At 39.5% G+C, this 26,602-nt stretch overlaps 2 protein-coding genes across 4 annotated transcripts; both read left to right on the forward strand.

Moving 5' to 3' along the window:
- The first annotated feature begins 949 nt into the window (after positions 1–949).
- Positions 950–5,050, forward strand: LOC115956033 (metal tolerance protein 1). Of its 3 annotated transcripts, XM_031074486.1 has the most exons (3): positions 950–1,171; positions 2,893–3,062; positions 3,539–5,050. In XM_031074486.1, the coding sequence occupies exon 3, from the start codon at positions 3,539–3,541 to the stop codon at positions 4,814–4,816; it is 1,278 nt and encodes a 425-aa protein (XP_030930346.1). In that variant the 5' UTR covers positions 950–1,171; positions 2,893–3,062; the 3' UTR covers positions 4,817–5,050. The 3 variants fall into 3 exon arrangements, with proteins under 3 accessions (XP_030930346.1, XP_030930345.1, XP_030930347.1); XM_031074485.1 differs by lacking the exon at positions 2,893–3,062 and having other exon boundaries at positions 951–1,171; XM_031074487.1 differs by lacking the exons at positions 950–1,171; positions 2,893–3,062 and adding an exon at positions 1,288–1,747.
- A 9,797-nt stretch (positions 5,051–14,847) lies between these two features.
- On the forward strand, positions 14,848–16,233 carry LOC115956982. The gene is made up of 3 exons (XM_031075238.1): positions 14,848–15,012; positions 15,406–15,855; positions 15,970–16,233. The coding sequence occupies exons 1-3, from the start codon at positions 14,848–14,850 to the stop codon at positions 16,231–16,233; spliced, it is 879 nt and encodes a 292-aa protein (XP_030931098.1).
- The last annotated feature ends 10,369 nt before the right edge of the window (positions 16,234–26,602 follow it).

Genomic DNA, 26,602 nt, shown 5'->3' on the forward strand with positions numbered 1-26,602 from the left:
TAACTCTGGTAGGACTAGTAGACCTCTATTAGGGATCAAGTGGTTCTTAGACCAAAACCAATAATTGACAACTCTCTATCCTAATTCTCAAGGCTAGTGATGTACTCTTGAGCCCATATTAGGGTGGGCTTACAGTAGCTAGCACTAAATTCTATCTTAGGTGCTTACGGTTGACACCAATGGTAACACGAGTTCTGAGTGTTAGAGATGTGGTTTCACATAGATCCACCACCACATATCACAAATTGCCAAGTGGTGAGTTGTGGCAAAAATTGTGTAAGTTAATGTGGTTCTAGCATTGCTCAGGATATGAAAAAAAAAAAAAAAAAAAAAAACCTTCTATTGGAACTCCTCAAAACAATTTTTTAAGTCTAGTAAAACTCAAAAGACATAGATACATAAGAGTTAACAGCAAAATCATGTGATTATCACGGCCTCCTACCAACTATACTTTTTTCCACAAACTTTTTGCTACTTTGATTAAAATGTGTGTTGGTGTTCCAATTCGTAGGCAGATTTAAACGTAACACAACTCTATCAAGCCTTGGAACTTCTAGGAATTGAAATATTTATGATATCAGATTCAGTCATGTCTTCATCAAACCCCTCTCATAGTGAATCAGATTAGCCACCACCATCATTTGCTCCCTCAAGATTTCTTCTTTGGGCCTCAGCTTGAACCCCTGTAGCCGAAGGGACACAGCACATGACTCTTGAATAGACACTGGACTCAATTCAGTTATGCCCAACTTAAACTAATGGGCACCCCCACCAACCCAATTTAAAACGAACCCAGAAACAAATAATAAATCAATCAATCAATAATTGCACTGTTTGTCAATGCTCACTCATCATCATTGCTCATCAGCATGTCTTAAAAAAATATATATATATCACGTCTCTTTTTTGTTACTTAGTGAGTATTGACTCGTATGACCCGAAATTTCATTTTCCATAATTGCCCATGCTTTTGTAACATCTTTGACTAAAATGTCTATTGGCCTGAATCTTTGAACTGCTGGTAAGGTTAAAACGATAATCTCACGAGTCCTAGAATACCCACTAACTATATTTTGGGATCCATGAAACCCGGGTGGCAGAATCCATTACTACATAAGACCAGACAGGTCTCTCCTCGACCTTGTGTTCGATTTTAGAGAAAACCCCAAAGGTACCCTTTTTTTCATTTCATTTGTATGCTTGCTCAACGTCAATTTCTTTATTTTAATTCATATATATTTTTATTATTGATTGTGAACATTTCTGTATTCTTTAACTCATTAAAACTCTTTTTGTTGTTTTCAATATTATATAATATTTTTGTGTATCCTGTATGTGAATTTTGGAATAGGATGATGGTTCTGATACTTACACAGTCACACCAATATTAGTTTTATGCAGGACTTTAGTTTCCATTGTTTCTGGGTTTCTTTGAAATGCTTTTGTTCTTTGGTTTTGATTTGATTGGTGATTGCTTACACATTTCGTGTTAAACTTAAATCCAAGGGCTTTGATATTCTATTTGAAATTGAGTATCTTATTGAATTGTTGTTGCTTCTGAGTCATGCATTTTGTATGTTTCTTTTTGTTGTGTTGGTGAAGTGTCATGCTTGTAGTTGTTAATACTAATTGTATGTTAGTAATTTAATTAAAAAAGGCAAAATATAAACCAAATTATGGTGTTTGGTTTTGGTTTGGCATGTATTGGATCTGGGTTTATTGTATTCTTTTGTGAAAAGGACTCTAGGTAAAGTCTTTCACCTAAATGCTTAAAATAGTTAAGAAAACAGGTTTTTGTCTTTAGTTGTATGTGAAAAGGTTTTAATCAAAGGAGCATTTACTTGCATTGACTTTTGCCAGAGTTACTGTTATTACTCTTAATCGTTGTTCTTTCTATTCTCTGTTTCGCTGTGCTGCTTCTGATCTTCAAGGCTCCTGAATTTTTTAATGCTGTACGATAGAATTTCCTGAAACTAAATATTCTTTTTTCCTTTTTAGTGAATGAGTACTGAATTACCTTGTCATTTCTATACAATTTGATTATTTGTTTTTACATATGAAAACCGGTTCCCCCTATAAAAGAAATTGCTTGCTGGGTTTTATTGAATTATTTGTGGTACTAGAAATCTTTTGCATAACCTGTATTGTTCTGAGCTGCTACTTTGACTTTGTCTAAGCTTAGATCTCTGTCTTTATTTTTCTTCCTTCATTTTTATATGTTGAAATTCTATTGTTCAAAGATACATGGATTGCTGCATGTTAAGGAAAAACTCAGCTCAATGCTTCTTTTGTCTCGATATATGCTATCCAGGAATTGCTGGCAAGTAAACTGCCTCTGATGAACATCTCTATGTATAAACTGCTCATGAATGATCAGTTAGGGGGACATAAAAAAATGTTATTTTGGTTGGTTTTTATAGATTAAGTATGTGATCCTAACATCATAAGTTTGATTTCCTAATCCAATCAAGTTTGTTGATTATAATTAAATGGGTGTTATCACATCTCAACTGAACAATGTGTAAGTCCCATCTAACTGGTGTTGGATGAGTCTTTGACTCTTTGTACAAAAAATATGAAGGCCTTGTTTTTCCCTATGATATTTGTTTGAGTTAGTATTTTTTTTTAATCACTTAGACTTGAAACATTATTGTATAAACATAGGTTGGCTGCAGAGTATAGTAGATAAATTAAATGTCTTCTAAAGTAACCTGTCCTATAGGTTTTTCATCCTATACAATAGCCTTCAATAGTAAGGCAGTAATGCTAGCAGAGGATTTTATAGGTTTCTCCCACTGGCCTGACCACTATAAATAAAAAGGATGAATTAGGCAGGTCTTTGGGAAAGCAATTATGCATTCAACAAGTTCATTATTCATTTTGTTCTTGCAGGTTTTGATTGTATAATTTCAAAGTTGTAACACAAAACTATAAGATTCAAGCACTCGGTGCATAATTATGGTGCTTGGCTTTTAGTCAATGAGATCTAGCTTGAATGGCAATTCCTTCTCCAATAAAAAGGGATATGTAGGCTGAGTTTATGGGTGCAAAGCCTACTAGATGTGAGTGTAACTTAGCAGAAAAAAAATTGGTGATTGCCTTTTATCTATAGTAACCATTTGTTCTTGAATGCCATTTTTCATTTGAACACAAGACACATTTTTTGTTTATTTGACAAACTTCCGATGGTTGTGGTTATTACTAGCTCATTTAACAATTCAATAGTCTGTTGGTGATGTTCTTTTTTTAGTTCACTGGGTCTTATTCTGCTTCTGTGGTGATTTATGTGCCATTAAAGTCATCAGTGATATAATAAATCCTACTGTTCTATGTACTGTGCTCAATGTAGAAAGTGCGCATCTACTCACACTTATTATGTTTCTAAACAATAGCATCTTTTTTTCCAGTTAAAGATAGGACGGAAAGGCAATAATGCTGTTTGGCCAATTTCATACAATTTAGTGTACATTCATATGCATACATATAGCTGTGAGGATCCACTTCTTTCATAGTCATTCTCGTCTCCTTGAATTTTCAGATGGAAGAGCAACATTCTCAAGGTAGGCAGATTATTGAAATCAGTGTGGATGTTCCTACTGGAGAGGGGAGCACTGTAGGGGGTAAGTTTTGTGGGGAAGCACCCTGTGGATTCTCGGATGCTGTATCCAACTCTAAGGATGCTAAAGAACGATCAAGTTCGATGCGCAAGCTTTTAATCGCAGTGGCACTTTGTGTTGTCTTCATGAGTGTTGAAGTAGTTGGTGGCATCAAAGCTAATAGTCTTGCAATATTGACTGATGCAGCACATTTGCTTTCAGATGTTGCAGCTTTCGCTATCTCCTTGTTCTCCATATGGGCTGGTGGCTGGGAAGCTACTCCCCGTCAGTCCTATGGATTTTTTAGGATTGAGATCCTTGGTGCTTTGGTTTCTATCCAACTCATTTGGGTGCTTGCAGGGATTTTGGTATATGAAGCCATTGTTAGACTTATTAATGACACAAGTGAGGTGAATGGCTTTCTAATGTTTCTTGTTGCTACATTTGGTTTGGTGGTTAATATCATCATGGCTGTGTTATTGGGCCATGATCATGGCCATGGACATGGTGAACATGGTCATAGTCATGGTATTAGCCACAGCCATGGAATGACAATTTCTGCTCATCATCATCATGAGGAGCACCCAGGAGATGAGCATCATCATGCTCATGACGGTCCTGCACACCAACATGCTCATGAAGATCCTTCACACCATCATGGTCATGAAGATCCTGCACACCAACATGCTCATGAAGATCCTGCACACCATCACGCTCATGACCATCATGGAGATCTTGCTGAGCCACTGCTGGATAAACCAGAAAATGCACATGAAAAGAAGAAAAGGAACGTAAATATACAGGGAGCTTATCTCCATGTACTCGGGGATTCCATCCAGAGTATCGGAGTAATGATTGGAGGGGCAATCATATGGTATAAGCCTGAGTGGAAGATAGTTGATCTGATATGCACCCTAATCTTTTCTGTTGTAGTATTGGGGACTACATTCCAAATGCTGCGGAGCATTCTCGAAGTCCTGATGGAGAGCACACCTAGAGAAATTGATGCAACAAAGCTCGAGAAGGGGCTATTAGAAATGGAGGAAGTGGTGGCCATTCATGAGCTACATATATGGGCTATCACGGTGGGGAAAGTCCTGTTGGCATGCCATGTCAAAATCAGGCCAGAAGCAAATGCAGACATGGTGCTAGACAATGTGGTAAACTATATCAGAAGGGAATATAACATCAGTCATGTAACTGTACAGATAGAGCGTTAGCAGGCTCTTTACAGGGGAAATTATCATGTGGGGAAGTTTAAATGTGTCCATGCCTCATATTTCTAAGTCACTGCTTCATACTCTTTCTGGTAGTAGGTGTCACACTTCTTAAAGGTGGGACTGATTTTAAGCAGCAGATTTCTCTCATTTTATCAAACCTGCAAATGTTTAGTATCTAAGAACTTCTCTTTTGTGCCTTGGAATTTACGTATATTATTTCCTTTAGCTGTTAAAGTAGAAATGCATTCTTTACTACCACCAAGGATATGCATCAGCTAACACAGATTTGTCTATACTGCCCTTTTCGGAGTGTCACAAAGAGTATAGATTGGTTTGTGCCTGGGAAAAAAAATTTATTCAACTATTTTAACAAGAAAACCTTATAAAGAAAAAAATAGCTAAACCTCCTAATATAATCCACTCTTCATGGAAGTACTACTTCAGATTTAGAAAATTAGAATTGAAACTTTGATGGCAGAATGCCAATATTGTTTCTAATGTACACTTCGGGAGCTTTTAGTAGTTTAACAAGCACCAGGCCGCCAGTTACAGTGGGTGGGAACAACTGAACAAGAACCATCTCTATATTGTGGCACTTGGATGAGATGGGGATATATCCCTCCCTACAACACAAAAGAGCCCATTTGCTAAATTATGGGCAACAAAACTAGCTTCCTTGTATCCATGAATAACAAACCCAATCAGTGAAGGAATTTAAAACAACTTTACTATCATCTAAAATATGTTTGATAGCCCATTGGGGATCCAAGCATGATTTCTGAAGTGGGTGAGTATCATTAAGGGTCCGTTTGATTTGATTGATGAAAAAGTGGGAGAATAGAAAATGGTGGGAGGATAGAAAAATAGGAGAATAGAAAAGATTTTAATTTCTTTCATTTTTATTTGGTTGGAAATGGAAAAAGCGGAGGATGGAAAAAGTAAGTTTATATAAATTTACTTATACACCTTTGTTAAAAAATGATGACCAATTAAAACAAAAAAGTGACAAACAACCAAAAAAACAAAGAAGCAATCACCCAATTTATTAAAAAATAAAAATCTTGTCCCAAAAAAAAAAAAAAATCATGTCTAGTTAAACAAAAAAAAAAAAAAAAAAAAAACAACTATCACACCCATAGCCCAAAAAAAAAAAAAAAAAACTGGACATGGACATTTTTGTCCATTAAACAACCTCATTTTTTCCATTCAGTTTTCTCTCCGAGGAGAAAATTTTTTGGTGGGCCCGAGGAGAAACACCCAAACCCCACCATTTATTTTCCTTCCTCCCCCCACCTAACAAAACACATTCAAAAGTTTTCCTTCCCATTTTCTCTTCAAAGTTTTTCATTTACCCTATTTCACCTCCAAACAAACACACCCTAAGATTGTCTACTTCGCAAATAACTTGTTCATAACCTGCATTTATAGTTGTAGAGGCAACATATTTTAGTTTTCTTCTGCTCTCTTTACTAGTGGTTTAGCTTTATACATACATGCCTTGTTTCCTTTCGACATGAGAAGTATTTTTCAACCTGAAAAAGGGAATCCGAGATTGAATCAAGCATTAGCTGACACCGAGTATTGGGTTCAACCACAAACTAGTTTTAGTATCAAATGACTCCAACATCAGATGGAGTGAAGTTCATCCAGTTACTGCCGATAGAGTAGGCTCAGCATAAGTGAAACTTGTCAATTACTTTGTACCATGCCTTGTTTCTAGAAAATTGCAACAGCATCCTCAGTACGTTTACATGGCTGTTGGTGACCACAAGAAACTGGACAAAAACCAATTGAGCAGAAGCTCCACCTTATAAGTTAAGGATTAGGTTTATAGATTCCATTTCCAATGACTTCAGGGGTAATTCTAAGACTTACTATCTCTCTCATTATTTTGTTCACGTGCAGTGAATTTAATCCTTTTTGTGCTGAACCGCTTGAAGACAAGTCCAAAAGAAAATGCCTCTAGTTGTGTGGCTAGAGGTGTGCCCAATAGTTTTCTAGAGATATGGAAGCCACGGTTCCAAAAGATAAGATTCCTAAACATTATCAAGTGAGATTGGGTGTTTTCAAGTAGGGGATTTCATTGGATTGAATTTGTCTTCTTTGTAAATTGAGTATGTCATACATATCTGCTTCTTAAGTTGTAAACACGATCATAATTCATAAACAAATCTTTCTACTTTCAAATTGTGAAATATGAATGGATGATTGAGCTGTTGCATCATTCCTATTATGCTGAAGAGAGACTGGTATCACATGTGAAATGGTTACCAAAGCAAATCATAGAAGAAATAGGAAATCGCCTTATAGGACAAGGTACATGTTCATATAACAGGTGACATAGTCACTGAGGTCTAAAGATAAATTAGAAAGAGGTGGCCCTTCAAAAATGTGTTTTTTAGTTAGACTTCTCAGAACATGATGGTTTGTGATACTGTATACTGCCTTGATACTCAGGTAATCCAGGTTATTTCTTCCCACGTTTTAGAGGTCGGTGTCGAACCAAAAAGGCCATTTTCTCTGCAAGAATAATTTTTTGGACCTACTTAGAAAACTGGGATTCTAGGCTCTTTGGAACAATGACAGCTCAATCGTCTATATATTTTTAGCTTAACTTGTAATGCCTACTCATTAGAGCAACAAACCATGGATTGATTTAATGTAAATATGTTTTTGTCCTTCCTACTTAATGTGTGTATAGCCTACTATGATTGAGAGGAAGTTTTATTGGCATATTTAATTTATAGTCAATCGTCATCGTAAAAGAGCTGCGGAATGATTGTGAGGAATTGAATGAGAAAAAATATAAATACGACCTTGGATTCAATCCTATCATCTGTTCCCCTTTGAGACAAAATTTCTGTTCCCGACACAATTAATGCAAATTATGCCCACAACTAGTGGTACAGGTCCCATATAAAATAAATAAATAATCAATTATTGAGAGTGAATCCAATGAAACCAGACAATTTTTTGAGACATCTAGCAAAATAAAATGACTGACAATTTCGTGAGACACCAAGGACTTTCGTCTATGGATGAAAATACGAATGCGTGATCGAGGTTTAACTGTACTTGAGCTTTAATTGTTGAACCTAATTGTCAGCGAATGTTTTTCTAAGATACTTATGATTTTTCATTTTTACTTTTATGTTGGTTAGAATTATTAACATGCTATAAATATACTGTCCCGCAACTTGAATTCTAGCCATCCCCTTACTCCTTCAAACACTTAGTACTTGGGGAGGTTCCAATTTGTTCAAATGGAGTGGTAATTCATTCTAGACTTACACTCCTATAATAAACACTATCTCAAAATTTATGCAACTTTTAACGGATATAGTTTGTAATGCTACTCAAAAAAATTTCTTGAAAAAAACTCTATTTCAAAATTTAATTTCAACCTTCACCTTATCATTCAAAATTAGTGATTAGTGCACTATTCTCTTAAGGGGAAAAAAATAGCGCACTGTTATTATTTTAGTGACTTGGTTGGATAGTTCGGTGGACTCAAATGTTAAAATTATTTTCAATACAAAAATTAATAAATTAGTTTGCAATGTCCATGCTAATCAGTCAACTAATTTATTGATTACAATTAACCCAGGTTTTTATTACTATGTTAGTGATGATGGCAAAATCTACAAAATAACAAATTTTTAATATTACTTATTTAAATTAGCAATATTTTCAAGTTATTTAGGAATTTAGTTTTTTTTTTTTTAAATCATTTTTCAAAATATGATTTGAGCTAATATTTTAACACTTAGAATCATATTTTTGGAAAACATGATTTAAAAAATAATCAGATCATCAAATAGTTTTAAAGCAGTGTTAATTTAAATAATTATTATAAAAATATTATTTAACAAATTTTTTTCTAGTGATGATTATAGGGACACGATTTTTAACGACCCAAAGATGACGTTGGGCTCGTATGTAATGGGCCCGCACAATATGATTTGTAGAGAGTGGGTTTGGAAAGGCTAGCCCTTAGTCGCCGAGCAACGGTCTGGTCCTGATTGTATGGGAACTCATACAAAAGTTGGTTTGGCCGGAACAGCCAGGCTTTACATCGATATAACTTTTAAGGGTCTGGTTCCTCAGATTTAGTCCAAGTAGCATTATCTTCCTCTCCCTTTTGTCTCAGCTCTCTTTCCCTTTTATACTGGTATTTCCTTCTCGTTCTTCACCTACGTGTCCATTTCTCCTCGTTTGGGGTAGTTACTCGTCTTATCAATCCATACGTCAGGGTGGTTGGGAAAAGCTAGATAGAATGGTATGAGTATGGGTTTGTCAGGCGTTGGGCTCCGCATTAAGGTGTTGGCAGCTTTCTCCCTTGTACTGCTCTTGTATTGAATTTGTCCTTTTCTTTAGGCGTTTTTGTGAGATGTTGGACGTGAGGTCGTCCTCGGCCACATCCTTGGGCCTTCAAGGAGCTTTTATTGAGCGTCCTCAGCAGCAGGGCTTATTGGACTGGGCTTTGGGCCCTTAACACCAAGTGGGCTGGGACTTCAGATTTCGGGCCCCACAATAGCCCCTCAAAATCCTGCTGCCCGACTTTATTGTTGGGGAGGAGGGTTTTGGTAACGTCAGGCCCAAACCATGACTTGCCCAGCTCCGCGTTTCATTGATATCGAGGTTGCTGTTCTGGCCTGGGGAGCGCGCCAAGGCGTGAGGCATCTCTCTAGATTTTCTCAGGCGGCATCCTTGACGCTTCAGTGTTCAAGGCCCGCCATTAATGTGCTTCCTTCACGAGGTTATTCAAACCTCGTGGTTGCGGATGGCATCGGAAATTGTGCCAGGACTATCTTGTCTGTAGCACTTATTGGAAACTTGCGCGGATTGAATGCCACTGGTCTGCTCCATATATAAATAGGGTAAGGGATTACTCCTTGTGCATATAAACCCCTATGCTCTTTTTAAAATCATAATCCTTCTTCCATAATCACAATCTCCACATCCGGTACTATCCACCTTTAGTACAATATGTTTGAGGCTCGGATGTGGGTGAAGGAGCTACACCCGCCACAGAGGCACCGGACCTTTCCAAGACTTAAGGTGATGTGGTCTGGGCAAGGGAGGCACAGGTTCAAGATAATCTTCCGCCTTGGTAAGGGGGAAATGGTATTTCTCCTTCTTTCAGTCAAAATCCGAAGTAGGTACTGGTTGCACCAGATTTTTGGTGCGTCAGAAGCAAGGTTTTCCGCCATCAGCATCGTCTACTTTATCGCAGGCATGACTTTGTGGAGGCTCCTCAACTTCCGGCTCCCGGCACCTTTTCTTCAACTATGCTGGCCGCAGGTTGGGTTCCCTGCACCTTTTCTTCAGCGGCGCCAGCCCGGAGTCGGGCTCTCTGCACCTTTTCTTCAACGGTGCAAGTCCCAAGTTGGACTCTTTGGCTGCCTAAGTTGAAGGCATGTAAAAGTATTGAGGAATGGCTTCCTTCGATAAAATTTTGGAGCGGCAGCTCGCCTCTTCTCTGCATCTCTTCTTCGGCTTTTCCTTCATCCCCTTGTATCTTTTCTTTTCGCTAGTGTAGTTAGTTTCAGTATGAGCTTATTTAAGCTCTTTCACTGTACACTGTACTGTTCTTTTGTCTTAATAAGAAATGAATTTGCTTAATCTCTAATACTTTTCTTTTCTGCAACAACTACTTTGTGCATGAATGTTAAATGTACACTTTCCTTTAATGATACTTAGAGCAGGAAAAAACCTTAAAACAAATTCCTACCAGTTTGAACTTACTGACATTATCAAGTATAACAATGGTAATTCTCAATAGATTAAACTCTTGGAACTAACCGAGATAACGGCCGAGTGCTTTGTGATGCATGCAAGGCGACCGTCCGAGAACGATAAACTCTAAATAATTCATCCGAGAGGGTAGCCGAGCAGTGAAGGACTTCGATTGTGTTTTTGGCAACATATTGCCCTATATTGCATCAATCCCCTTGGTACTGAGGATCCGAGAGTAGACTGGGGAATCCATGCAGTTTAGGGATTAATCCAACTGTTAATGGGGAATTCTCCTCGGATAGATTCTAAGGTCCATGTAACGTCCAGGTCGCGCCCAAACCCCATGTTGTCTCTTCTAAGTAGTTGGTTTTAAAGGTTAGCCCCTCGACCAAGGTGGGGAGAGTTAACTTGGGGTTGGAAGCCCCTGGAGCTGTTCGTGCCATTGGCATCGCAATGCGTAGCCCCTAGCGGAAGTTTATGTCGGAGCAACGACTGCATGTCGCTGGAAATGGAAGAAACTTTGCGGACCTCTGATCGATAGGGACTTGACTCCACTGCCACCTGCGCCAACGCGCAAGCTTTCCCACAGACGGTGCCAATTGTAGGGACACGATTTTTAACGACCCAAAGATGACGTTGGGCTCGTATGTAAAGGGCCCGCACAATATGATTTGTAGAGAGTGGGTTTGGAAAGGCTAGCCCTTAATCGCCGGGCAACGGTCTGGTCCTGATTGTATGGGAACTCATACAAAAGTTGGTTTGGCCGGAACAGCCAGGCTTTACATCGATATAACTTTTAAGGGTCTGGTTCCTCAGATTTAGTCCGAGTAGCATTATCTTCCTCTCCCTTTTGTCTCAGCTCTCTTTCCCTTTTATACTGGTATTTCCTTCCCGTTCTTCACCTACGTGTCCGTTTCTCCTCGTTTGGGGCAGTTACTCGTCTTATCAATCCATACGTCAGGGTGGTTGGGAAAAGCTGAATAGCATGGTATGAGTATGGGTTTGTCAGGCGCTGGGCTCCGCATTAAGGTGTTGGCAGCTTTCTCCCTTGTACTGCTCTTGTACTGAATTTGTCCTTTTCTTCAGGCGTTTTTGTGAGATGTTGGACGTGAGGTCGTCCTCGGCCACATCCTTGGGCCTTCAAGGAGCTTTTATTGAGCGTCCTCAGCAGCAGGGCTTATTGGACTTGGCTTTGGGCCCTTAACACCAAGTGGGCTGGGACTTCAGATTTCAGGCCCCACAATGATATATATATATATATATATATATATATTTCGATACTAACATTTGAAATTTGCTATAAAACTTAAGTAGTGACAAGTGCAATTATTTTTTTGCATTTGGTTGGATCAAAATGGACAATATGTCTTCTACAATAAAGAAAACGTACATATATGATTGATCAAAATGGGACAATATGGCTAGTTTAATGATTCTCTTCTGGCTTAGTAAAGCTTGGAAACTATTGCAAAACAAGATGTCTCTTTTCTATAGAGTTTTCAAGGCTCACTTTTTTCCCAAGTGCACAATCATGAAGGCTAAAGATTCGAGATCCAGGTCTTATGCATGAAGAAGTATACTCAAAGGGAGAGATGTGATTCAGAGGGGTTTATGTTGGTAGATTAGAAGGTGACTGAAAGACGATAATTAAAGCCTTTACAGAAGATGATGATTCTTTAACAACTTATGGTTTGTTGATCTAGGATGCAAAGGCTTGTTCTAGATCCTTTACTCAATTATGTTACTCTCACACTAGGAGAGAAGATAATATGGCTGCACACAGTCTAGCTAGCTATGAGATGGATGGATTTAGGCCCAAAAAGCCAAAAACAATGAATTTGTAGAGAGTGGGTTGGAAAACTGAGTTTTAGTGAATCAGACAACAAATAAAGTAAATTTTGATGATAAGAGAACGAAGATAGACAAGTTTGAACTAAAGAAAATCGTCTTTAGCATAGTCCGAGGAGATCAATTCTTATATATTAATCCTTAAGTTTGATTACAAGTTTTGTTCTTAGTTGCTATAGTGTTTTTTCTCTTTCTAATTCTCGATCCCCTTCTCTCATTGCCTCTCTCTCCTTTTATACTCCCTTCCCCTTTCATCTTTACCCTCCACGTGCAGGCCAGATGGTTGGTGTTAATACTTGTCACATCAGCACCTTCCTGAAATCTTTATGTAGTAGCTATAAAGCTGAAACCCACTGTTCAGGTATCACCTCCATATTAATGTGGTCAGAGGGTTAGCTACAGAGCATTTAATGCGATGGTAGCAACTTTCTCCTTAGATATTTTAGGACTCCCCCCTGTCCTATATTTCTGTAATGCTTATCCGTACCAATAGAATTTCCTAGAACATTCTCCTGGACGGCAGACCATCTCTTCAGATCTCAGCTTTGCTCAGCTGAGGAGGCATTCATCTTTGGCCCACCCTCCTAGGCCCTTCTAACCAAAACTAACTTTCTCTTTTACCAACACGGACTCTCTTGACAATGTTTACTCCTCCTCGGACGACCTTTTGTCATCGGATTGGGCCCCAGGCCCAATATATACATAGATAATGAGCTCCTATGCCCAATACCCTACCATAGCCCCTCGAGATTCTTCTCTCTGGCTCATCGGGAAGAAAAGAGGATTTTGATGTCACTGCACTTACCGCTTGCTCATTATACCTCACCTCTGATTGCATAGGTTCCTTTTTAATTGCCTAAGGCATGCTCTTAACGCTTCAAAATATGAGACGCGCCTTCATTAAATTTTTACGGCTTTTTGCTCCCCACGTTCTATGGTGCGATGTGAATCCAACGACTGAGGATTTTGTTGGGAACCGAGTTGGAATTTTCCCGCTTTTAACTTCCTTTTTGATATAAATACAACTCAAATCAATCACTCATCTCACTTTAGCATTCATTTCGTTTAGCACACGTACACTGAACTTGCAAACTTTCCCAACTCACTTGTGCCCTTACAAATACCAAAAGCCTATCCGAGGACACTTTTATTCTTTCTGTAAATCTTCATAAACCTTTACTCTTTATTTTCTATACACTCTTCTTTTCTTTGTGTCTTTTCCTCCTCAGCTCTTTTTCCTTCTCTTTATCTTCTTAGTATCTCCAAGTCTCTCCTAGGAATGGATAGGTTCGCTCATTTGGTAGACTCCAAGGAGGGAATAGAGAGTTTTAGAGCTCTGTATAGGACTCCTCCAGGAGTGTTCATTAGATATTGTAAGGAAAGAGAATGGCACGAGAAAAGGCAAAAGGGGGAAGTGGTAATCCCAATGATTGCCTTCATAAAGGGTGTGATGAGAATTCCCATAGGTACTGTAACCAGGGACTATCTTAGGGCTCATAGGTTAGCTTCCACTCAGTGTGCCCCAAACATGTTTAGAATTTTAGGGAGTGTAGACGCCCTTAATGAAAGAATGGGCTTAGGGTTGACCCACTATGATATCAACTGGGTTTACAACCTCCACCACTTAAAGGGACAAAGGTACTACCTAAAATCTAGGTACCCTGAGATTAGGCTCATTCAATGCCTCCCTAAATCCAACAAGAACCTGAATAAGGACTTTTTGATCATGTAAGGGGAATGGCACAATGGCCTCCCCTGCCCGACGAGAGAGGGGTAACCAGGTGGGGTTTCAGTCTTAGGATGATTATTTTAAAGTTACCCCCTTTTCTCTCTTCTGTTTGTGTTTGTACATAAAATTGTACATAAAATTTCTTCTGATTTTCATTATTTTGTTTTGTTAATAATATATATATATATATATATATATATTTTCTCCTAATGGTTTTGCAGATAGGAACGTAGCTATTCCCAGCTTCAACCTCGTGAACCAGGCGAGTTTGGATAAGATCCTGAAGGCCGAGGTGTTTGTCCACACAAACAGCCAACTCAGGGCAGCCCACCTGATATTGGACTACATTCTAATATCCAAGAGTTTCCAGGTGCCTAAGTGCATCATTAAAACTAGGGATGCTCGGCTGCAACGGATCAGTGTTATTGCTCTAGGCTTTCTGATCACTGGCCCAATTCCAGAAGGCGTTCTTACCACCAATCCCATACCAAAAGGTATACCCAAGGTAAAGGCTTCCTCTTCCCGTCCCTTCATCAAGGAAAAGGAAAAAGAAAAAGAAAAAGAAGAAGAAGAAATAGTTGAAGTGTCTGACTCCAAGGACGACTTCAAGGTATTTAATCAACCTTTATCTCTGGACGCTTCACCTAGTGATCTCAAGTAGTTTTCCCCATCCCAATCTAGCCACCACTAAGGATTTACTCCTATACCAGACGACATGGGGATCCAACAAAAACAGAGGTCAACCCTGCAAGAACTGCTAGAGTTCCAGCCGGGGTGGAATGCTCTTGAGAAGGCGGCCTACACAAAGCTCCCCCCTCCTCCACCCACCCAAACCCTCCGAGCTGACCTTGCTGACCATAAGAGGAAGAGGGAGGAATGGGTAAGGAAGTGGCAGAGACAGGGAGAACCCTCCCCTCCCATGAAGTTTAGCCCCAAAGGGGGGCCAAGCAGCCTAGAAGCCTTTAGACGAGGCAGAGCGGAGGGGCAACCACAGAGATGCAGCCCAAACTTGGGCCCCACACATGGAGTTGGATAGGGCTCCTTTACTTAATGACACCTTCATCCGAGACTTCCAGCAGGGCACGGCTGGGTATGTGGCAGATGTAGTGGAATAATCCCTGCTGCTGCCAAAAGACATGGCTAACCTTAGGTCTATGAGACAGCATGAAGTCTTCCTCAAACTGAAGGGGGACCTGGCTATGATAAGTCTTCTTTCTTTTTTTCTTTCTTTTTCCTTTTTTCTTTTTTTAACTATACTTCTCTTCCTTTTCAGGCCATCCAAGCCACATTTAGGGCCAAGGAGACAGTGAATTATTCCCATCGAAAAATGAAGGAAGAAGAAGGGAGAAGGATAGCAGCCATGGATGCCTTCCACGTAGCCGAAAAAATTAATCAAGAGCTCAAAAGAAAGTTGCTAGAAGAGGAGAGGGAAAGGAAAAGTGCTGTAGCTGCCCTAGACAATATTGAAAGGCAAGCTGAAGGCCAACGGGTGCTTCTTTGCAATGTCAAGGATCAGCTAGTCGCCTCCAAAAAGCATATCATTGCCTTGAAGAAAAAATTGGAGGAGGTCGAAAAGGCCAAGGATCAAGCAAAAAAGGCCCGAGAGGAGGCAAAGAAAGCTAGGGAGGAGGCCGAGCAACAAGGGTATGACATCGGAGTGGCTGACACCAAGGAAGCCCTTAGAGCTGAGGTCTTGGGGGTATATAGGACCTATTGCCTCCAAGTATGAAATGAAGCTCTTAACCAAGCTCGAGTTGAGGCTTCTTCTATACTTAGGAAGGCAGAGAGTGTCTAATACCCTTCAGCCATTCGTGCCTCCCCCTCCAATAGCTCCAAGGTAGACACCCCTCTCGAGGTTGCAGATCTCGAAAAGAGGAGCCCTAACGAGGTCCCTCCCTCCTCTAGCAGCCTTCCAAAAGTGGCTGAGCAACCTGGGGTGAATGGAAAAGGCGCCGAGGTGACTAAGGGATTGGCCCCTAATGCCACCAAGCCCTCAGTTGCTCCCCAGGATCCCACCAGAGATAAAGAGGCACCCAAGATGGAGATTATTCTTGCAACTCTTCCAATACCCGCCAAAGGTGACCCCAAAGGCACAGACTAGGGATCCTCGAAGGCTGCAGTTTCCTAGTCCAAGGACCCACCCCAAGGAAAAATTGCAACAAAAAAGAAGTAGATTTTAGTATGGTTCTTTCTTCTTGTTTTTCTTTTCTTTTGTTTTGCTTGCAACTTCTGTTTTGGTTTTCAAAGTTTGTAATCAAGTTGCCCCTTTTGTATTCAATCTGCCTTGCTTTGAGGCTTTAATTAATTAAAGTTATGCATATTTTCTTTCTTCCTATGATTCTCATATTGATGTTGATATAATTTCTATCTTATCTAACACTTAATAAACGTAGTAATGAGGTAAAACTTTTGTCATTAATCTGCATAAGTAACAGAAAAGTAATCCCAATTCATATGGTCAGCAACAAAACAAGTTAAATCTACTAAGTCCATCATCTCAACAAAGCATAAGTTTAACTTTAAGGACATACACAGTAATGTAGCATACATACAGGTTTAAACTTACTATGTTCCCTACTCATTAGCAAGTTTAAAGGACTAGAAGGATAATCAATTCTCAAACAAATACAGGTATGCCTGTAAATGCTTTAAGTAATACTCATGAGCATTCACTTGAGCCTATTATCACAGTGAAAATCTTTGCTGTTTAGAGTGGCAAATCATATTTGACATTCAAGTAATCAATAAGAAGCACTAATTTACATCAAGTATGTAGTCCAAAGAGTCTGAAATAACTAAGGCTTTGCCTTGACACTTGGTAAAATGATAGGAAGTATTAATTTACTCAAAATATGTGGTCTGAGGAGTCAGGCATAGCTGAGGTTCTGTTTAATACTTAGATAAATGTCAGGGAGTATTAATTTACCCAAAGCATGTGGTCTGAGGAGCCAGACATAGTTAAGGTTTTGTTTAATACTGAAATAGATGTTAAGGAGTATTAATTTACCCAAAGCATGTTGTCTGAGTAACCAGGCATAGCTAAGGTTCTGTTTAATAATCAGAAAAGTAACTTAACATATCAATTTACCTAAAGTATGTGGTCCGAGGAGTTAGGCATGACTAAGGTTCTGTTTGAAACTTAGAAAGATGCTATTAAGTATTAATTTAGCCAAAGTATGTGGTCCAAGGAATCAAGCATAGCTAAGGTTCTATTTAATACTCAGAAAAGTAACTTAACATATCAATTTACCCAAGATATGTGGTTCGAGGATCCAGGCATGGCCAAGGTTCTGTTTGATACTTAGAAAGATGCCATTAAGTATTAATTTACCCAAAGTATGTGGTCCGAAAAACCAAGCATAACTAAGGTTCTGTTTAATACTCAGAAAAGTAACTTAACATATCAATTTACCCAAGATATGTGGTCCGAGGATCCAGGCATGACCAAGGTTCTGTTTGATACTTGGAATAACAATAATATGAAGCTCAATAGATAATGTAATAAACGAGAATGTGACAAGGAAAAATTTCATTAATAATAATAACTTTTTTAGGTTATTTACATTCTAAGAGCGTAGTATAACATTCTTATCTAGGTTTTCAAGATGATACACACCTATCCCAGCCACTGAGGTGATGCGATATGACCTTTCCCAAGTTGGGCCCAACTTTCCCTATGTTGGGTTTTTTGTAGTACCCAGAACCTTTCTTAACACCAAGTCTCCAGGCACCAGTGGCCTTAACTTCACGTTGGCATCATACCCTTACTTGAGCTTGTGTTGATAATAGGCTAATTGGACTATGACATTTTCTCTTCGCTCTTTAATGAAGTTTAGGCTCTTTCCTAACAACTCATCATTGTTGCTCGGAGTGAAAGAACTCATTCTCAATGTTGGGAATCCAGTCTCCAGAGGAATAACAGCTTCGGTTCCATAAGTCATTGAAAAGGGGGTCTCCCCAATTGACCTACGAGGTGTAATTCAGTATGTCCAAAGGATGTGTGGCAACTCTTCTACCCATTTTCCCTTTGCGTCGTCTAGCCTCTTTTTAAGCCCACTCATTATGACCTTATTGACAGTTTCAGCTTATCCATTCCCTTATGGATATCCCGGGGTGGAATATCTATTTGTTATGCCCAGGTTACAGCAATGTCTTCTGAAAAATTTGCTATCAAACTGAAGTCCGTTGTCCGAGATAAGGATATGAGGGATTCCAAACCGAGTGACAATATTTTTTCCAAACGAATCCCTTAGCATCCACATCCTTGATATTCGCCAATGGTTTAGCTTCAACCCACTTGGTGAAGCAATTTGTGCCGACCAACAAATATCTCTTATTTCCTGCTGTCCTAGGGAAATGACTTATGATGTCTAAGCCCCATTGAGCAAATGGCCAAGGGCTGGATAAACGATTAAGGACACCTCCTGGTTGGTGAATGCTTTAGGTAAATCTTTGGCATTGGTCACATTTCTTTACATATTCTTATGCCTCCTTCTGCATATTTGGCCACCAATATCCCTGAGTGAGGGCTTTGCGAGACAAAGACCTGTCTCTTATGTGACTTCCACAAATCCCCTCATATAACTCTTCCAAGAGTAGTTCAACTGCTTCAGGGCATATGCATAATAAATGCGGTCAAGAAAAAGATCTCTTATACAACTTTTGGTCCTCGAATAGCCAAAACCGAGGAGCTTTTCTTCGTACCTTATCGGCCTCGGCCTTAATCTCGGGAAAGATATCTTCCTTAAGGAAAAATACTATAGAGTCCATCCAGCTAGGTCCTACCTTAATCTGATGAATATGTGCCACGTTTCTCCTTACTTTAGTAGGCTTACACAAGTTTTCCACAAGGATCACCCGAAGTAAACTTTATGCCAAGGAGGTTGCTAGTGTAGCAAGAAAGTTGGCATGTGTATTTCTACTTCTAGGGATTTGCGATAAATTAAAAGACTCAAATTCTAACTACAAGTGTCTAACCTGGTTTAAATACTCTTGCATTCTGAGATCTCTGGCTTTCAGCTCTCCCTGAACTTGGCCTACCACCAGTCTTAAATCAGAGAATATCTCCACAGCTTTTTCACCCATTTTCTAAACCATGACCATCCCTACTGATAAATCTTCATACTCAGCCTCATTGTTTGTGGCCGAGAAGCCCAATAACAAGGATTTCTCAATTGTAATCCTCTTGGGAGATATCAAAACTAGCTCCACTCCAGATCCTCTGTAGTTCGTAGCACCATCAACTTATACCTTTCAGGACAAAGGTTCCTATAAAGAGATTGCACCAACCGATTTTTCATCCATGTTTTGCTTCTCCACTCTCTTTTCAAATAGGGTTTCAGCAAACTCAACTACCAGATTGGCGAGGACCTGACCCTTGACAGAGGTGCGAGACATGTACTTGATATCAAAGGCCCCTAGGATTATACCCCACTTGGTAATCCTCCTTGTGTAATCAGTACTCCGAAGTAGAGATCTAAATAGGAGCTGAGTTAGGACAACAATTGTATGCGATTGGAAATAGTGGGAGAGCTTACGTGTAGCATGCACCATTGCCAAAATGGCTTTCTGTAGTGGTAGGTAACGAACCTCGGCCTCATGTAGTGACTTGCTCACATAATAAACTGGCCCCTGCACATCACTATCAACCCACACCAACACTAAACTTACAACATGAGGAGCCACGACGATGTAAGCAAATAATACCTCATCCACCTTAGGCCTGGACATGACAGGTGGTCGAGAAAGGTATTCCTTAAGCTATTGAAAAGTCGAGGCACACTTCTTGGTCCACTCAAATCCCTTCCATTTATTCAACAACTAGAAGAAGGGTCTACATCTATCCGCTGACCGAGAGATGAACCGATTCAAGACAGCAGTCATTCCTGTTAGCTTTTGGACCTCTTTGGGATTCCGAGGTGGTTGCAGACTGTTAATTGCCTTAACCTGATCAGGGTTGACCTCAATTCCCCGGTGAGTGAATTTGCCTAATCCCACATCGAAAGAGCACTTTGAAGCATTAAGGCACAGCTTGTGTTTCCTTTGTATCCCAAAAATATCCCCAAGATCTCTCACATGCTTGGACACCACCTTACTCTTTATCACCATATCATCCATATAGGCTTCAATATTCTTGCTCAATTGTGGCTTAAACATCCTAGTCATCATCCTCTGATAAGTAGACCTTGCATTTTTCAATCTAAAAGGCATAACCTTGTACTGGTAATTTCCAATAGAAGTGACAAAAGTTGTCTTTTCCTGATCACCCAAGGCTAGTGGTATTTGATGGTACCCTTGAAAGGCATCTAAAAAGTTGATTCGAGAATGACCTACAGCTGCATCTATTAGTTGGTTTATCTGAGGCATAGGGAAAGGGTTTTTTGGACAAACCTTATTTAAATTTGTGAAATCTACACATACTCACCACTTCCCACTTTTCTTCTTCACCACTACGGTAATGGCCAACCATTCAGGGTAAAAAAACCTCCTTAATAGCTCTAGCCTGCTTGAGTTTCATCACTTCATCTTTGACAGCATCAAAATGATCTTTAGATGAGCACCGAGGTGGTTGCTTTTTTGGGGTGACAGATAAATTGACATTCAAATGATGGTAGATGAAGCTCGGATCCACCCCCGGAGCTTCGTAAGCACTACACGCGAACACATCAACGTTCCTCTTGAGAAATTCTATCAACTCTTCCTTCTCCTGAAGAGGCAGCTGAGCTCCAACCTGAAAAAACTTCTCCAGATCATCACCCATAACAATTTTCTCTAATTCCTCATATTTCGCCTCCTCAGCTGGCCCATTGATAGGTAACATTGGAGACTTTGACTGCTATAAGCCCCTCTCAGTAGAGGCCGAGGACTCAGTCGTAGGCTGATGCATAATTGCAGCCACGAGGCACTGCCTAGTCATGGATTGACTCCCTACGAGCTCCTCAATCCAATCCCCTGATGGATACTTCACTTTCAAATGCAAAGTTGAAGAAACGGCCCTCAGGGTATGAAGTCAGGGTTTGGCCACAATGATTGTGTAAGGAAAGTATGCATCCACCACAATGAAGTCCACTTCAATCACTTTTGAACCTACCTGCACGAGCAACCCAATCTAGCCCCTTTGGATGACAACTTTCCCATCAAAACTCACCAAAGGTGAATTATAAGCTGTCAGGTCCTCAAGCTTTAAGTTCAGCCTTCTGTATAAGTCAAGGTACATAATCTCTACACCACTGCCCTGGTTTACCATCACCCTCTTCACATCATACCCTTTCTATTCTGAGGGTGACCACCAAAGCATCATCGTGTGGCTGGATGGTTCCCATCTTGTCCTCATCTGAAAAACTCAGTGCTGGTCGAATCTCCACTCTAGCCCTCTTCAACTCAAAATTAGGGTTCTCGGCTGGTAGCCGAGCTACAGACATCACCTTGGAAGGATGAGAACCATTCCTCCTAAGTGCAGTAAAGATGACATTAATTGTGCCTAACGGGGGCCTTAAAGAAGCATTCTCCTGAGCCCTTAACCTTGATTGGTCTCCTTGTCCGTTAGGCCAATACAAAAACTGTTGTAACCTTCCTTCTCTGACTAGTTTCTCCAGATGGTTCCATAGGGTTCTGCAGTCCTCGGTGGTATGCCACCGCTCCTAGTGGTATTGGCAATGGAGGCTCTGGTTACGTCTTAAGGGATCTTCTCCCATTTTGTTTGGCCATTTGAAGTATGGCTCGTTCTTGATTTTCCCCAAAACTTGATGCACAGGTTCTCAGAACATAGTGTTAACCACCTAAGGAGCCGTAGATCCAGATTGTCCCGCAAAATCCCTTCGAGGTCTGTTATTATTGTATCTATCCGACCTGAAATCCCTCATCTCCTGAAGGATAACCTTACCTTTCCCGTTGCCTTGCTGTTGGCCTTCCTTAACCCACTTGTACTCATCAATGCGATCCATAAGCCAACGAACACTCCTTACCGGCTTTTTGGTAAAGGATTTTCTCAAATCATACTTGGTGGGTAGTTCGACCTTAAAGGTCCTTATAGCCACGTCATCAAAATCCCCATCAATCTCATTAAACATCTCCCAGTACCTGTCCAAGTACGTTTTCAGGATCTCACCTTCTCACATAGACATGGACAATAGAGAATCTAAGGGCCGAGGAACCTTACTACACGTAATGAAACGAGACCCAAACGCTCGTGTGAGCTCCTTGAAGGAGTCAATAGAACCTGCACCCAGACCATCAAAACACCTCATCGCCACAATCCCCAAGCTGGATGGAAATACCTTACACATCAAGGTCTCATTTTTGGAGTGTACAGTAGGGGTGGCAAAATAAGCTTAAACCTATTTACCCGCCCAAACCCATCAACTCTAATTGAACCCAAACCCACCCAATTATTATTTGGGTTAAATGGGTATCAACCCAATTAGACCCAATAATTATTGGGTTTTAACTGAAAACTCATTGAGCCTCATTTAACCCAAAAACAACTAACCCAAATTCAACCCATCCTTTCCCATCCAAAATAAAAATAAAAAACTCAGCCTTATCCCTCTTTTAGCCTCTCTTCTCTTCTTCCATTTTCTAGGGTTTCCAAGTTGAAAAAAAATCCCATTTTCCCAAGAAACAAACAGAGAACAAAGGGACAAAGCAAGGCAAAAAAACCAGTACAACCACCAATCCACCACTACGTAGCAGCTCCAGCTTGGCCAGGCCCGCCTCACCACCACCACAGAGGCGGGTCGGGTCGAGCTACGAAGCCCCAGCCAGACCCGTCGCTGACCATGACGACGTCGTTCAGGATTCTGTGCCACGACTTGAAGGCCGGAGGGGTGATCGGAAAGTCCGGGAGCATCAAAAAGTCGATTCGGCAGAACACCGGCGCGTGGATTAACATGCACGAGCTAATCCCCAGAGATGAGAAGCGGATCACTAAGATCTCTATCACGCGCCGGCACGTGGATTACTGTGAGAAGGGTTTTGGTGTAGAATGGGGAGAGGAGTGTAGAGATTTTTTGGTGAGAGGTTAAGTCTGGCAGTATACTTTCCACTTCTATTTCTTGGGGAGTGTTTGGTTGCTGAGAAAATTGGAGTTTGAGATTTGATGAAAATATGAGTTAGGGATTACTGTGAATTTTTTTTTTTTAGAGATTTGATGAAATTTTCTGAACTCACTTTTTGAACCAGAAAAGGTCATTAGGCTAGGTGGAGCAATAAGATTTGAGTTTTTTACTTTAGGGGCATTTTGGTAATTTTGATAATTGGGTAATTGGGTGGGTTGAGGTTTACCCATAATAATTGGGTTGGGTTGGGTCTGGGTTAGAAGCAAATTAGTTAAATGGATTTTAATGGGTAAATGAATTTTATATACCCAACCCAATTATGCCCACCCCAAACCTACCCATTTGACACCCTTAGTGTACAGTCATTCTCTGGTTGAAGTGACTTACGTGCTCCACAAGGTCTATACGACCATTGTACATGGTGAACATGAGTTGAGTGAACCGTCGAGGAAGTCTCCCTTCCTCAATTCTGCGTGTGAAAGGCGATCTAGAAATTTGGTTGGGTGCACTACTCATAGCGTCATTTCTCAAGCCTCTTGAAGATGAATTTTTGTTTCTTTTCATAAAGGTAGTCCTCATCATACGAGAAAGACTCACTAGGAGGTGTCCTTGATCTGCGCCTATAGCTACCATCTTCTTCATCGTTGGAAGAGATGTTAGAGTTGGAAGGAGCTCACTTTCGTTGTTTGTGGCGTAAACTACTCTTTAAATGATCAATCTCTAGCTACATGTCCTTAGCATCTTTCTCATGAGAGACATGGCTCCCACCCTGAGAGTAGCTCTTAGTAGTATGAGTGGTATGCGCACTCCCCTCTCAGTCCCTTCTTTGTTCAAGATCACGGAAATGATCTTGACGCTAAAACCCCATAGATTCTGTCTGGTTTGGACCTGAACCTACCATCGTTGAACGTTAGACTTACTATCACACCAGTAATTCCCCACAGAAAGCACCAATTGTAAGGACCATATTTGAGTCCCTAGCCCAAAAGATAGATGGACTTAGACCCAAAAAGCCCAAAATAATGAATTTGTAGAGAATGGGTTGGAAAACTGGATTTTAGTGAATCAGACAACAAATAAAGTAGATCTTGATGACAAGAGAATGAAGATAGACAGGTTTAAACTAAAGAAAATCGTCCTCAACACAGTTTGAGAATATCAGTTCTTATATATTAATTCTCAAGTTTGATTACAAGTTTTGTTCTTGGTTGCTATAATGTTTTTTATTTTTCTAATTCTCGATCCCCTTCTCTCATTGCCTCTCTCTCCTTTTATACTCCCTTCCCCTTTCATCTTTACCCTCCACATGTAGGCCAGATGGTTGGTGTTGATACTTGTCCTATCAGTACCTTCCTGAAATCTTTGTGTAGTAGTTATAAGGCTGAAAACCACTGTTCAGATATCTCCTCCACATTAATGTGGCCAGAGGGTTAGCTGTAGAGCATTTAATGTGATGGTAGCAAATTTCTCTTTAAATATTTTAGGACTCCCCCCTCTCCTATGTTTTTGTAATGTTTATCTGTACCAATGGAATTTCCTAGAACGTTCCCTTGGATGGCAGACCATCTCTTCGAATCTCGGCTTTGGTCAGTCGAGGAGGCATTAATCCTCGGCCCTCCCTCCTGGCCCCTTATGACCAAAACTAACTTTCTCTTTTACCAACACGGATTCTCTTGACAATGTTTACTCCTCCTTAGACGACCTTTCGTTCTCGGATTGGGCCCTAGGCCCAATATATACATAGATAATGAGCTCTTGGAACCAATACCCCTACCAAAAGAATTACATGTAATTCTGACAATAAAATATATATATTGGAAACATGTGTAGCATGAATTTCATTATCAAAACAATAAATTATCTTCAAAATAAATAATAAAATTTCATGGAATTTTTAATAATGGATTTCACGCAAAATAGTTTTTTTAATTTATTGCAAGTTTGAATAACAAAGTTTCATCTAAATTAAATTATCTTAATAACTTTAATTGATAAATTTTGAAAAAAAAAATTGAGAAAGGAAAATCATTGTAAGCCATATTATGGTAGTCAAAGAATATATGTAGTGATATTACTCCAAGTTACATGGAAGGAGGAAAAAATAAAAATAAAATAACATGTAAAGGCTAAATATTTAGGTTATATTTAATTGGATGGAAAATGATAAAATTATAAGGGAATGGAAAAGAAAATGTTTTTGGATGTAAAGGAGAAGAGAAAGAAAAGAAAAATGATGTCTTTTACACTTTCATCATTTTAAATTATAAAGTAATAAGGATATAAAAGAAATTTCACACAAAAAGTCAAAACTTTCTAAGGGTGTAAAAGTAATTTTACAAATTTGGAGAGAGTAAAAAAATGAAAAATTGGTGGGATCCATGAAAAACCATTTCTCTCCCCTCCCTTTTTCTCTTCTCTTGCCTTTTAATCAAACAAATGAATTTGAGTCTATTCTCTTCCCTTCTCTCCCATTCCTTCTAACCAAACATAGTGTAATGGATATAACTTTTCCAACTATGTTTGTTTGTGGCATAAGGCAAGTAGGACGTCCTTCCATTGACCTGTCAAACATGCTTGCTCGCGGCATAATGATGATGGAAGGACCAAATATCCAAGTTTAGATGATGGACGACCGACTAATGGCCAAAGAGACATAGATGAGGGTAATTTATAATGAAATCCTCAAATGAAAAGACAAAATCTACTTAATTTGAGGGATAATATTCTCACCCTATCAACTCACAATTTTAAATCATTAGTATCCCGAGAATTGTGTCTCGCGTAAATACCATAGCCCACATTTTGCCATGACTTTAGATGATGGGAAAGAATCATGGAAGGAGTCACCACAAGAGACCTCTATATAAGCATTAAACCACACCATCCCAAGGTTTGAGAGAAAGGCCCTAAAACCTTTTTTTTCCCTACAAATTTCGGCTTTTAGTGAGTTTTGACTTAAGCATTGGAGGAGTTTAGGTTAGCATCGCATTTATGCTCTCCAATTGAATTTCATGTTTTACAAGTCTTTCACAACTTTTGTTTGGATGAGTGGCTCACTAAGATCCTTCGCATCATCATTAGTATGTTAATATTATATAAGAGTAATTTGATACTTAAAAGAAAAAACCAATTGTTGAGACATAATTTTGTTAATGTTTGGGTAATTCTCGAAGTTCATGGACATACAATTTCAAATTATAAGGACTAGAAAATATGTTTGATTTTGATCCAAATTTTAGAGGATCCTTTTTTTTCCCATAGCAAAAATAATCCTCAACACATTATAAATACATTAAACTTATTTAACTAATTCTATTTCTACACTAGGTAAAACTGTGTTATATATATTATATATATATATATATATATATATATATAGTTTATTACTATTCTAGGAAAAACTTTATCACTTTG

This window comes from Quercus lobata, chromosome 8 (genome assembly GCF_001633185.2).
Source record: "Quercus lobata isolate SW786 chromosome 8, ValleyOak3.0 Primary Assembly, whole genome shotgun sequence".
Classification (NCBI taxonomy): domain Eukaryota; kingdom Viridiplantae; phylum Streptophyta; class Magnoliopsida; order Fagales; family Fagaceae; genus Quercus; species Quercus lobata.